A 15099-nucleotide genomic window follows, 5' to 3' on the forward strand; every position below is an offset into this window, starting at 1 on the left:
CAGTAGTTGTGGCACATGGGCTTAGTTGCTGTGCGGCGTGTGGGATCTTCCCGGACCAGGGTTCGAACCCGTGTCCCCTGCATTGGCAGGCAGATTCTTAACCACTGTGCCACCAGGGAAGCCCTGTGATCATTTCTAATGCTAGAATTCTGTGATCCAGTTGATGGGTGAAGTAATGTATATAAGTGGAATTCTTCAAGTAGGGAATCATTAATTCACTCATAATTTTAAAATATTTATTGACCACCTTCTATGTGCTGTTATACTAAGCACTGAGGGTGCAGTCTTAAACAAGGTCAGCTCACTGCCCATATGGAACTTACATTCAAGTGACGAAGGCAGACCAAAACTAAGTGGTCAGAATAATTTCAAAAGTTAATAAGTATCTGTGATGGATAATAACAGTAAGAAGGGGTCCATCTTTAGATTGAATCCCAAAAGGAAGATCTCTCTAAGGAGGCCACCTGTGAGCCAAGAATCTAAAGGATATGGGGGCTAGCCAGGGGAAGTGTCAAAAAAAGAGCTGCCTAGATAGAGGAAATAGCAATTGCAGAGTATCTGAAGCATGAATGATATTGTTATATTCCAGGAGCTGCAGTAGCTTGAGCACAGTGGGCCAGTGGCACTAGATGAGATAGAGGCAGAGGCCTGATGATGTAGAACATTTAAGTCCATAATCATAAGTGGATTTATTTAGTTCATTCTAAGTGTAATAGGGAGCCACTGAAGGATTTTAAACAGGGGAGGGATGTGATCAAATTCGTATTAAAAAAAATGCTTTTTGTCAACATGGTTTGGAGTGGTTTCTATGGGATATGATAAAAATGTAAAAGATAAAAATAGATTATAGAAAGAAAAAGCCCATGGTGAGTTTTAAAGATTGTGGATAGGAAGGGGACAAAAGCAGGAAGAGCAAGAAAGAGTGAGAGCAAGCTATATAAAAAGGATAGTAAGAGTTCATTGTACACTATAGAAGGTCCAGTAAAGAGGGTGTTCAAGAGAGCTATGGTTAATAATATCACGTATTGCAGAGGAGAAAAAGGACTATGCAAAGACCATCAGCTTTAAGTGAAGATTTAGGTTGTTGGTGACTTTTTAGTGTTTCTTTTCAGTGATATTAAGGAGAAAATCCAGAGTTCAGGGTGATAAGACTGAAATCAATAATGAGAAAATGGGGATGATGTGTAAAGAGGTTTCTGCAGACTTAGAAAGTTGTGTAGGTATTTGGTAATTCATAGTGCGAACAGCCACCCTTTCCTTTCTATCATTGTGGCTGTTTGGCTCTTGTGTGTGGCTTAAAGCTTGCTTTGTTTTCAATTTTATTATTTGATTTTGCTGTTTTATCCCCAAAGAGATTTCAGTTAAATTTCAAATGTTTTGAGTTTACCATATCTGAATGGATGGTTTCAAATTATAAACTAATAAAATTGACGGCATTGGACACTGTATAAGGTTGAGTTTTTCTTCAACACTAATGTATGGATTTTAGTATATAATAGTGGAATGTTTCTATACTAGGTAAGTTTTTCTCTCCTCACTTTCCATAGAACTAGATTTTTTTTCATAAATAATAGAAAATGCATTTAGTTCATAGACAATCTTGTCATTCCTCTATCCCCAGCCAAATTGAAAAAAATATGAAATTCTAGAATCATAAAATAGAAACTTGATTGTTTTATTGGATCAGGGAGGATAAATGGAAAGCTGAAGCTGTTTCTCGTGGTTTTCCTAAGACAAGCTAAAGTTCATGTGCTTTTTCTATCACAATTAAAATGTGAAACAAAAAATGATTGAATTAAGATGTACATATATATTCCTGCTTAGGATGATTTTGGTACAGAATAAGGGATAAGATGTTATGCCTTTGTTTGCCTTTTCATTGCTGTTGTCCCAGTTTATTTTGAAATAATCAGTACAAACTTCTCAATTTCTAAAGCTTAATATTTTTTTCTTTTAATTTATGCCTAGTTCTATAATCCCCACATCTATTGGTCTTTTTTTTAAAATTGGTCTTTAACATAAATAAGTATACAGAGAAAACAGAGAGGAAGGAGAGAGGGAGACAGAAAGATAAAATTAAACTATTCAAATTAGTCTCAAAAATGTATCTTTAAAAATACATAGGAATGAATTCAACAAGAAAAGTACAGAATCAGTGTGAATAAAATCATAATGTTTCATTAAATAATGTCAAATAAGATATCATAAATGAAGAGCTATATCATGTTCCTGGCTGAAAAGATTATTAAAATGTCAGTTCTTCCCAGTGTAATGTATAATTTTCTTAAAAATACCAGTTCAAATTCCAGTAGGTTTGAGAGAGTTCTGGGAGGTGAGAGAAGGAACTAAGCAAAATGATTTTAAAGTTTATATAGACTGGGACTTCCCTGGTGGCACAGTGGTTAAGAATCCGCCTGCCAATGCAGGTGACACGGATTTGAGCCCCGGTCCAGGAAGATCCCACATGCCGTGGAGCAGCTAAGTCCGTGCACCACAACTACTAAGCCTGCTCTCTAGAGCCCGTGAGCCACAACTACTGAGCCTGCATGCCACAGCTACTGAAGCCTGTGTGCCCAGAGCCCATGCTCTGCAACGAGAAGCCCACACACCTCAACTAAGAGTAGCCCCCGCTTGCTGCAACTAGAGAAAGCCTATGTGCAGCAACGAAGACCTAACGCAGCCAAAAAGAAAATAAATAAATTTATTTTTTAAAAAAAGGGTATTACATAGACTGAGTGAAGTAAGTCAGACAGAGAAAGACAAATATCATATGATATTGCTTATATGTGGAATCTAAAAGAAAGGGTACAAATGAACTTATCTACAAAACAGAAAAAGAGTCACAGACATAGAAAACAAACTTATGGTTACCAGTGGGGTGGGTGGGGGAGGGATAAATTGGAAGATTGGGATTGACATATACACTCTACTATATATAAAATAGATAACTAACAAGGACCTACTATATAGCACAGGGAACTCTACTCAGTACTCTGTAATGGCCTATATGGGAAAAGAATCTGAAAAAGAGTGCATATATGTATATGTATAACAGATTCACTTTGCTGTACACCTGAAACTAACACAACATTGCAAATCAACTATACTCTAATAAAATTAAAAAATAAAAGTTAATGTAGAATTTCAAGCTTATTTTAAAAAGGTGGTATAGCATAGTGCTTAAGAGCATAGACCTTGGAGTCAGACTACCTGGGTTCATATCTTGGCTCTACTACTGAGTGCTTTGAAAAGCTATTTAACCTCTCCGTGGCTCATTTTCCCAATCTTCAAAGTGTGAAGATATTAATTCCTAGCTCTTGGAATTGTTTTGAGGATAAAACAAATGAATACATATAAATCACTTATAACCGTGCCTTACACATAGAAAATATTTAATTGTTTGCTACTAGCTTTATAGAAATTTTTTAGGAAAAGGACTAGATAAGGGAAATTTGTTCAACTAAATATTCAAATTAGTTGAATTAAGTTACACATTAAGGTATATTATAACATTATAAAGCTGTTATAATCAAAACAGTGTGTCCTTGCAATAGAAAAATAGATTAGTGAAACTAAATAAAAAATCCAGAAATAGATCTAAGTATATATAAGCACCTAAAACATGTTTAAAGGTGACATTTCAAATAAACCAGGGAAAGCTGGTTTTATTTAATAATGGTAGAGGCATAATTGACTGCTCATCTGGTGGGAATAAACAGACCCATACTTGATACTATCGGCAGAAATAAATTTCAGACAGATTAAAGATGTAAAAGCAAGCAACAGATGGAGACAGAGAGAGAAGAAAATATATTTCTATAATCTCTAGGAGAAAGGAGATCTTTGAAAGCAATACAAGAAACCCAGAAGCCTTTTTTTTTAATCAGTATGAGATGATAGATGTTAACTAAGCTTACTGGGATAATCATGTCACGATATATATAAGTTAAATCATTATGCTGTACAACTTAAACCTATATTGTATTGTATGTCAGTTATCTCTCAAAAAAACTGGAAAGAAAAGAGAAATCTGAAAGCCATAAAAAAATAAATACAGATATGACTTTGTAGAAGTTAATAATTTCTGACAAAAGATACCATGAAGAGTCTAAAAACAAAAGAACAAACTGGGAGAAAATATTTGCATCATTTAAGACAAAGTTAGGGACTTCCCTGGTGATGCAGTGGTTAAGAATCCACCTGCCAGTGCAGGAGACATTAGTTCAATCCCCGGTCCGTTAAGATCCCACATGCCACGGAGCAACTAAGCCCATGCACCACAACTACTGAGCCTGCGCTCTAGAGCCCATGCACCACAACTACTGAGCGTGCGCTCTAGAGCCCATGAGCCACAGCTACTGAGCCTGCATGCCACAACTATTGAGGCCCGTGCGCCTAGAGCCCGTGCTCCGCAACAAGAGAAGCCACTGCAATGAGAAGCCTGTGCACTGCAACGAAGAGTAGCCCCCACTTGCCGCAACTAGAGAAAGCCCACGCACAGCAACAAAGACCCAACGCAGTCAAAAATAAATAAATAAATAAATGTAAAAAAAGAAGAATCCAAGAAAGGTGAATAACAATAGAAAAATTAGCAGAGAATAAACATTAAAAATCTCCAAAAAATTTTAAACTAATAAACAAGAAAATACACTCCACTACTTAGTAGTTAGGCAGGAGCAAAATAACATACCATTTTCAATCATTGGATTGGCAAACATTAAAGGGACTTGTAACATCAAGTGCTGGCAGGGATATGAGGAACCAAACATTCTCATCATTGCAGTTGGAGGTGTGGATTGCAGTAAGTAACCTTTTTGATTTGTCAGTACCAAGATTTTAACTTTTGAGTCATTGCTCCCTCTCTTGAAATTTATTCTATAGAAATAAAAGTATCAGTTACATAAATACATGTGTACTTATGATATTTATTACTGCATTGTTTGTAAATGTGACAAAAATTTGGGGGAAATTTGCATGTTAATAGGAGAAGGCTGAATAAATTGTGGAACACAAATTATGTAATAACTTGTAATTATTTAACATAATTATTTGTACATGTCATGTGACTTGAAAGATATTCAAAATCTATTAATTTTTTGAAAAGATATAGCATGTTCTTTTTTTGCTAAAAGTAAAAGAAAGATATATGAGCTTTGAAGTGATACAGAAGGAAAATTTTGGCATTGCCTAATTCAGAAGTATATTACAAGAGACCAAGTATTAGAAGAAACCAGAGTTTATTGTCTTTTTTACTTTGTATATCTCTTTCTTGTTTGACTTACGACAAGCACATATTATTCTTAAAACAAGGAAAGGACAAAGAATAGAACTTTAGTCTTTAAGTAATAGACTACAGTTTTTTATAATTGTGCTCAGTTTTGATACATGGCTATTGTAAAACTACCTACTCATACTAATGTGTTTTGTTTCACTTTAGCAATGTCTGACCGTCAGGAGAGTGCTCTTATAGAGCTAATGGTTTGTACGATTCGTCAAGCTGCTGAGGCACATCCTCCAGTGGGAAGGGGTACCGGCAAGAGAGTAAGTTATATTAGAAATCTACAAAAAAAAGAAAGCTTTTAATGTAATTAACTGTCTTAAATATTTGAATATTTTTTGTAAATGATATATGCTGTGGTAGTTCATCTTATATTCTGTCTACTCAGGTACCAAAATAGATTCTTTGCATCCATGCTTCTATAGCACCTGTGCCTGCTTCTAGTCTAGTATCTTACGAATTTTCACATTCATATTTGTTAAAGGTACAGAAAGGCTCTGAAGGCAAACTGCCTAGTTTTGGAGGCTCTTCCACTTAACATCTATGTAATCTTTGGACAGTTGACTATTTTCTTTGCTAATTTCCTTACCTGTAGTATGGGGCTAATAATGAGGGTGTTATTGCTATTTAAGATGAATTGAGATAATCGTGATGGAAAGACTGGCTCTGGTAGTGTGAAAAGGTAGGCAATTCCTCTCTGCCAAAAAAAAAAAAGTGTAAAACTGGAAAAACTATCAAAACCCATATCAGGGCTCTGGAAATTAGCCAGAGATAAAACAACAAATTGAGAAGCATTTATGGGCATATCTTGGAGATATTGTAGGTTCCGTTCCAGACCATTATAATAAAGCAAATATTGCAATAAAGCTAGTCACATGAATTTTTTGGTTTCTTGATGCATAAAAGGTTGTGTTTACACTGTACAGTAGTCTATTAAGTGCGCAATGCCTTATGCCTAGAAAAACAATGTGCATACCTTAATTTAAAACTAGTTTATTGCTAAAAAAAAATGCTGTCATCTGAGCCTTCAGCGAGTTGCAATCTTTTTGCTGGTAGCAGTTTCTTAAAATAAGACAAAAATGAGGTTTGCCTCATTGATGGACTTTTCCTTTCACAAACAATTTCTATGTAGCATGCAATGCTGTTTGATAGCATTTGACCCACAGTAGAACTTCTTTCAAAATTGGAGTCAGACCTTTCAAACTCTGCCACTTCTTTATCAACTAAGTTCATGTAATATTCTAAATCCTTTGTTGTCATTTCAACAGTCATCACGGCATTTTCACCATGAGTAGATTACATCTCTAGAAACCACTTTCTTCGCTCCTCCATAAGAAGCAACTCCTCATCTGTTAAAGCTTTCGTCATGAAATTTATCACATATTCAGTCTCTGCATTGAATTCTAATTCTCTTTCCATTTTCACCACATCTGCAGTTCCTTCCTCCGCTGAAATCTTGAACCCCTCAAAGTCATTCATGAGGATTGGAATCAACTTCTGCCAAATTCCTGTTAATGTCGATATTTTGACCTTTTCTCCTTGAATCATGAATATTCTTAGTGTCATCTAGGACGCTGAATCCTTTCCAGAAAGTTTCCAGTGGACTTTGCACAGATCCATCAGAGGAATCACTATCCATGGCAGCTATAGCCTTACAAAATCTCTTTCTTTACTAATGAAACTTGAAAGTCAGAATTACCCCTTGATCAATGGGCTGCAAAATGGATATTGTGTTAGGAGGCATGAAAACATTATTCTCATAGTGCACCTCCATCAGAGCTCTTGGGTGACCAGATGCTTTGTCAGTGAGCAGTCATATTTTGAAGGGAATCTTTTCTTTGAGCAGTAGGTCTCAGCAGTGGGCTTAAAATATTCACTAAACCATGTTGTAAACAGATGTGCTGTCACCCAGACTTTGTTGTGCCACTGATAGAGAACAGGCAGAGTAGATTGAGCATATTTCTAAGGGCCCTAGGGCTTTCAGAATAGCGAATGAGCATTGGCTTCAACTTAAAGTCACCAAATGTATAGCTATGAAAATCCTACGTGGCATCTTCTTTTAATATAATGCTGTTTTGTCTATACTGCAAATCTTTTGTTTAGTGTAGGCACCTTCATTAATTAACTTAGCTAGATCTTCTGGTTAACTTGCTGCAACTTCTACATCAGCAGTTGCTGCCTCACCTTGAACTCATGTTATAGAGATGGCTTCTTTTCTTAAATCTCATGAACTAGATTCAGCCTTTTCTTCTGCAGCTTCCTCACTTCTCTCAGCTTTCATAGAATTTAAGAGAGTGAGGGCCTTGCTGTGGATTAGGCTTTGGCTTAATGGAATGTTGTGGTTGGTTCGATCTTCTATCCAGATCACTAAAACTTCTTCCATATCAGCAATAAGGCTGTTTCACTTTCTTATCATTCATGTATTCACTGGAGTAGCACTTTTTATTTCTTTCATGAACTTTTCCTTTGCATTCACAAGTTGGCTAACTGTTTGACTCAAGAGGCCTAGCTTTTGGCCTTTCAACATGCCTTCCCCACTGAGCTTAATCATGTCTAGCTTTTGATTTAAAACAAGAGATGTGTGGCTCTTCTTTTCACCTGAACACTTAGAGGCTTATTAGGGGTTAGTAAGGTTGTTAGTTGGCCTGATTTCAATACTGTTGAGTCTCAGGAAGGGGGAAAAGATGGGGGAACAGCTAGTTGGTGGAGCAGTGGGACACAACATTTATCAAGTAAGTTCCCCATTTTATATGGGTGCAGTTTCTGGCACCCCAAAGCAATTAAATGGTAACATCAAAGATCATTGATCACAGATCACCATAACAGGTATAATAATAATGATGAAAAAGTTTGAAATATTGCAAGAATTACCAAATGTGGCACAGAAACAGACACACAAACACAAAATGAGCAAATGCTGTTGGGAAAATGGTACCAATAGACTCGCTCAACACAGGGTTGTCACAAAGTTCCAATTTGTTTTCTTCAAAAAAGCAATATCTGCAAAACATAAGAATGAGGTGTGCTTGTATTCTTGGAAAACTGCTGAAGCTTCAGGTTAAAGCTGTAGGAGTGAGTCTACAGCCTTCCTGCCTAGGGTTACAGTATACACAGAACCCACAGGCTTGATTGGTGACATCTGTAATTTTACCAGAGTGGCACTGTATGTAAAAACCAGCAACTTTGCTGTCAAGGGAGCAGACTCAATATGGGACAAATGGGAAAAAATCCACAGCTTTGTCAACTAGAAATGGCAGAAACAAGGAAATCCTGTACCTGTGATATTCAGAGATTGTGTCTGCAAGTTGGTAAGAATAGTGAACCAGCCAAGAATCTAACAAAAAATGCTAGAAATGAGAAAGCTATAAAAGGATTAATAAACTCTTCATACATCCCTGGCTGACTGGGAAACCTGAGAGAGAGAACCCAATGGAAAATAAAAGTCAAGCAAACTTACATAGTGGCTGAAGTTTGAATGTGCTCTCTATCCCACAACAGATCAGGTCTCAGAGGCGAGGAGCCTTATAAATTTGGATCATTTGAGCACCACCTCTACCCAAATCATTGGCTGACTAGTGATCTATTGAAACACAGAGGAGACTCCCAGGAAGACAGGCTAAAAAACAAAAATAAGAATAAAAATTCCCAACAGAAGCCACACATCATGGGAGAGACAAATTACACAGTTTAAGTTTAATTTATTAAAATGACACTTAGAAAAATATTTTTTAAATACATAATTATTACAGAATATTATCAAAAAATGTCCACTTTTCCAGAAAAATTGGAACCATGCAAAAAAAACACAGTAAAATGTGGCCATACTCAGGGGAAAAAAGTAGACAGTAGAAATGTTTTCTCAGTAGGTGCAATTGTTGGGTTTAGCACATACTTCAGAGCCCTTTTTTATAAATATGTTCAAAGAATTATAGGAAAATATGTTCAGAGAATTACAGGAAAAGATAACAAATAAGGAATCTCAGTAATTCCAATTTTTCAAATGACAATTCATGAGTTGAAAAGTACAGTAACAGAAATTTAAAATTTATTAGATAAGCTCAACAGATTTGAGATGACAGAAGAAACAGTGGACATGAAAGATTAATAGAAATTATTCATTCTGGAAAAAAAACAGGAAAAAAGGTGAAGAGAAATGAACAGAGCCTAAGAAATGTGTGAAACAATATCAAGTCACCAAATTTGTGTAATGGAGTCCTACAAAAAGGAGTGAGAGAAGGAAAAGGAAGGAAAAACATTTTAAGAATTGCCAAAAACGTCCCAAATTTGATGGCAAATGTTAATCCACAGGTCCAAGAAATTTAAGAAAATCCAAATAGTATAAACACAAAATATCTACCTCTAGACACAGGGTAGTCACACTGTTAAAAGCTAAAGACAAAAAATATTGAAAGCTGTAAGAAAAAAAATAACTCACGTGGAGGACAACAGCAATAGGATTAGCAGTTGACTTATCAGAAGTAGTTAAGCCCAGAAGACAGTAGAATGACAATCACCAAAAGACAACAAAATTGCCAACCAGGAATTCTAAATCCAGTAAAATTATCTTTCACGTATGAAAGTGAAAATAAAAACATTCCCATATAAACAAAGATTGAGAGACATGTTAGAAGACCTGCCTTAGAAGAAATACTAAAAGAAGTCCTTCCAGCTATAAAGAATGGAAACTCTAATCCACAGGAGGAAATAGAGAGTACCAGAAATGGTAAATATGTGGGTGGATATAAAAGGCTGTGTAGGACTTCCCTGGTGGCGCAGTGGTTGAGGGTCCACCTGCCGATGCAGGGGACACAGGTTCGTGCCCCAGTCCGGGAAGATCCCACATGCTGCGGAGCGGCTAGGCCCGTGAGCCATGGCCGCTGAGCCTGCACGTCCGCAGCCTGTGCTCCACAATGAGAGAGACCACAACGAGAGGCCCGCATACTGCAAAAAAAAAAAAAAAAAAGGCTTTGTATAGTATATTTTTTTTAATTTTTAAAGAGACATGAGATTATTTAAAGCAACAATTATAGCACTGTAGTATTAAGATTATAATATATATAGATATGTGAGATAGTACAAATAAGGGTAAAGGAAATAGAACTCTCTTGGAGTAAAATTGCTGTATTTTGCTATAATTAATTCATTATTAATCTGAAGTTAGTTGTAATAAGTTGAAGAAGTATATTGTAATCCCTAGAGTAACTACTCATACCTAAAAAAGGGGAATGAAACCAACAGAGAAATTGTAATAGCACACTAAAAAATGTTTAACTGCAAAGAAGGCAGTAAAGGATGAAGAGAGGGGAGAAAAAAAGACATAAGATATAGAGATAACAAATAGCCCAATGGCTGACATAAATTTAACCATATTAAACATTACATTAAATACGAATATAGGGAAGACTCCAAAAAGTAGAGACTGAGAAAACAAAGGACTGGGTATGAAATGATAATAAGGAATTATTGTTTAATTTTGTTGGAGATGCAAAGCTTAATTATTCTTGCATCTTCATCTGTTAGAGACATAATTAAATATTAGGGGTGAAATGATATAAAAAGAACTTGCCTTAAAATGCTACAGAAGACCATTGTTTCGGGGTGCTCAAGGAGAGAGGATTCACAGCACCTCCTAAACTAGCTCCAGAGACAGGTGCAAGCCGCGGCTATCAGTGCGGACACCAGACACACATGAAACGCTAAGGCTGCTGCTGCAGCCACCAAGAAGCCTGTGTGCAAGCACAGGTCACTATCCACACCTCCCCTCCCAGGAGCCTGTGCAGCCCTCCAGTGCCAGGGTCCTGTGATCCATGGACAACTTCCCCAGGAGAGCACAGGCGCACCTCAGGCTGTTGCAACATCATGCTGGCCTCTGCTGCTGCAGGCTCACCCCACATTCCGTACCCCTCCCTCCAACTGGCCTAAGTGAGCCAGAGCCCCCTATCAGCTACTACTTTAACCCCACCCTGTCTGAGCGAAGAACAGACGCCCTCAGGAGACCTACACGCAGAGTCAGGGCCAAATCCAAAGCTAAACCCCAGGAGCTGTGCAAACAAAGAAGAGAAAGGGAAATCTCTCCCAGCAGCCTCAGGAGCAGCGGATTAAATCTCCACAGTCAACTTGATGTACCCTGCATCTGTGGAATACCTGAATAGACAACGGATCAGCCCAAAATTCAGGCGGTGGACTTTGGGAGCAATGATACATATATTTTTTTCCTTTTTCTCTTTTTCCGTGTGGCTCACAGGGTCTTGGAGCTCCAGCCAGGTGTCTTGCCTGTGCCTTTAAGGTTGGAGAGCCGAGTACAGGACACTGGTCCACAAGAGACCTCCCAGCTCCACGTATCAAATGGTGAAAGCTCTCCCAGAGATGTATATCTCAACGCTAAGACCCAGCTCCACTCAATGACCAGCAAGCTACAATGCTGGATACCCTAGCCAAACAACTAGCAAGACAGGAACACAACCCCCACCCATTAGCAGAGAGGCTGCCTAAAATCATAATAAGGTCACAGACACCCCAAAACACACCACCGGACACGATCCTGCCCACCACAAAGACAAGATCCAGCCTCATCCACCAGAACACAGGCACTAGTCCCCTCCACCAGGATGCTGACACAACCCACTGAACCAACTTTAGACACTGGGGACAGACACCAAAACAACAGGAACTACGAACATGCAGCCTGCGAAAAGGAGACCCCAAACACCGTAAGTTAAGCAAGATGAGAAGACAGAGAAACACAGCAGATGAAGGAGCAAGGTAAAAACCTACAGACCAAACAAATGAAGAGGAAATAGGCAGTTTACCTGAAAAAGAATTCAGAGAAATGATAGTAAAGATGATCCAAAATCTTGGAAACAGAATGGAAAAATACAACAGATGTTTAACAAGGACCTAGAAGAACTAAAGGGCAAACAAACAGTGATGAACAACACAATAAATGAAATTAAAAATTCTCTATAAAGGATCAATAGCAGAATAACTGAAGCAGAAGAACGGATACGTGACCTGGAAGATAAAACAGTGGAAATAACTACTGCAGAGCAGAATAAAGAAAAAAGAATGAAAAGAATTGAGGACAGTCTCAGAGACCTGTGGGGCAACATTAAATGTACCAACATTCAAACTACAGGGGTCCCAGAAGAAGAAGAGAAAAAGAAAGGGACTGAGAAAATATTTGAAGAGATTATAGTTGAACATTTCCCTAAGATGGGAAAGGAAATAGTTAATCAAGTCCAGGAAGCACAGAGTGTCCCATACAGGATAAATCCAAGGAGAAACATGCCAAGACACATATTAATCAAACTCTCAAAAATTAAACACAAAGACAAAATATTAAAAGCAGCAAGGAAAAAGCAACAAATAACACACAAGGGAATCCCCATAAGGTTAACAGCTGATCTTTCAGCAGAAACTCTGCAAGGCAGAAGGGAGTGGCAGGACATATTTAAAGTGATGAAAGGGAAGAACCTACAACCAAAATTACTCTACCCAGCAAGGATCTTACTCAGATTCGACGGAGAAATTAACACCTTTTCAGACAAGCAAAAGCTAAGAGAATTCTGCACCACCAAACTAGCTTTACAACAAATGCTAAAGGCACTCCTCTAGGCAGGAAACACAAGAGAAGGAAAAGACCTACAATAACAAACCCAAAACAATTAAGAAAATGGTAATAACATACATATCGATAATTACCTTAAATGTAAATGGATTAAATGCTCCAAACAAAAAACATAGCCTGGTTGAATGGATACAAACACAAGACCCGTATATATGCTGTCTACTAGAGACCCACTTCAGACCTAGGGACACATACAGACTGAAAGTGAGAGCATGGAAAAAGATATTCCATGCAAATGGAAAACAGAAGAAAGCTGGAGTAGCAATTCTCATATCAGACAAAATAGACTTAAAGACTATTACAAGAGACAGAGGAGGACACTACATAGTGATCAAGGGATCAGTCCACGAAGAAGATACAACAATTTGTAAATATTTATGCACCCCACATAGGAGCACCTCAATACATAAGGCAAATGCTAACAGTCATAAAAGGGGAAATCAACAGTAACACAAGCATAGCAGGGGACTTTAACACCCCACTTTCACCAATGGACAGATCATCCAAGATGAAACTAAGTAAGGAAACACAAGCTTTAAATGATACATTAAAGAAGATGGACTTAATATTTATAGGACATTCCATCCAAAAACAACAGAATACACTTTCTGCTCAAGTGCTCATGGAACATTCTCCAGGACAGATTATATCTTGGGTCACAAATCAAGCCTTGGTAAATTTAAGAAAGTTGAAATCATATCAAGTATCTTTTCCAACCACAACGCTATGAGACTAGATATCAATTACAGGAAAAATTCTGTAAAAAATACAAATACATGGAGGCTACACAATACACTAAATAATGAAGAGATCACTGAAGAAATCAAAAAGGAAATCAAAAATACCTAGAAACAAATGACAATGAAAACACAACAACCCAAAACCTATGGGTTGCGGCAAAAGCAGTTCTGAGAGGGAAGTGTATAGCAATACGATCCTACCTCAGGAAACAGGGAACATCTCAAATAAACAACCTAACCTTACACCTAAAGCAATTAGAGGAAGAAGAACAAAAAAAACCCAAAGTTAGCAGAAGGAAGGAAATCATAAAAATCAGATCAGAAATAAATGAAAAAGAAGTGAAGGAAGCAATAGCAAAGATCAATAAAATGAAAAACTGGTTCTTTGAGAAGATAAACAAAATTGATGAACCATTAGCCAGACTCATCAAGAAAAAAAGGGAGAAGGCTCAAATCAATAGAATTAGAAATGAAAAAGGAGAAGTAACAACTGACACTGCAGAAATACAAAGGTTCATGAGAGATTACTACAAGCAACTATATGCCAATAAATGGACAATCTGGAAGAAATGGACAAAGTCTTAGAAAAGCACAACCTTCTGAGACTGAACCAGGAAGAAATAGAAAATATAAACAGAAAAATCACAAGAACTGAAATTGAAACTCTGATTAAAAATATTCTATCAAACATTTAGAGAAGAGCTAACACCTATCCTTCTCAAATTCTTCCAAAATATAGCAGAGGGAGGAACACTCCCAAACTCATTCTACGAAGCCACCATCACCCTGATACCAAAACCAGATGAAGATGTCACAAAGTAAGAAAACTACAGGCCAATATCACTGATGAACATAGATGCAAAAATCCTCAACAAAATACTAGCAAAGAGAATCCAACAGCACATTAAAAGGATCATACACCATGATCAAGTGGGGTTTTTCCCAGGAATGCAAGGATTCTTCAATATAGGCAAATCAATCAATGTGATACACTATATTAACAAAGTGAAGGATAAAAACCATATGATCATCTCAGTAGAGGCAGAAAAAGCTTTCAACAAAATTCAACACCCATTTAGGATAAAAAAAATCCCCAGAAAGTAAGCATAGAGGGAACTTTCCTCAACACAGTAAAGGCCATATATGACAAAACCACAGCCAACATCGTTCTCAATGGTGAAACACTGAAACCATTTCTACTAAGATCAGGAAGAAGACAAGGTTGCCCCTCTCACCACTATTATTCAACATAGTTTTGGAAGTTTTAACCACAGCAGTCAGAGAAGAAAAAGAAATAAAATAAATCCAAACTGGAAAAGAAGAAATAAAGCTGTCACTGTTTGCAGATGACATGATACTATACATAGAGAATCCTAAAGATGCTACCAGAAAACTACTAGAGCTAAGCAGTGAATTTGGTAAAGTAGCAGGATACAAAATTAATGCACAGAAAT

At 37.2% G+C, this 15099-nt stretch overlaps 1 protein-coding gene across 1 annotated transcript in view; it reads left to right on the plus strand.

Moving 5' to 3' along the window:
* Nucleotides 1-15099, plus strand: part of STAG1 (STAG1 cohesin complex component) — a 423041-nt gene that overhangs the window by 350015 nt on the left and 57927 nt on the right. The window contains exon 16 of the mRNA XM_030873418.2: nt 5438-5541. Coding sequence (XP_030729278.1) covers nt 5438-5541 — 104 coding nt within the window. The remainder of the gene's footprint in view (nt 1-5437; nt 5542-15099) is intronic.

This window comes from Globicephala melas, chromosome 4 (assembly GCF_963455315.2).
Source record: "Globicephala melas chromosome 4, mGloMel1.2, whole genome shotgun sequence".
In the NCBI taxonomy this organism is placed as follows: Eukaryota; Metazoa; Chordata; class Mammalia; order Artiodactyla; family Delphinidae; genus Globicephala; species Globicephala melas.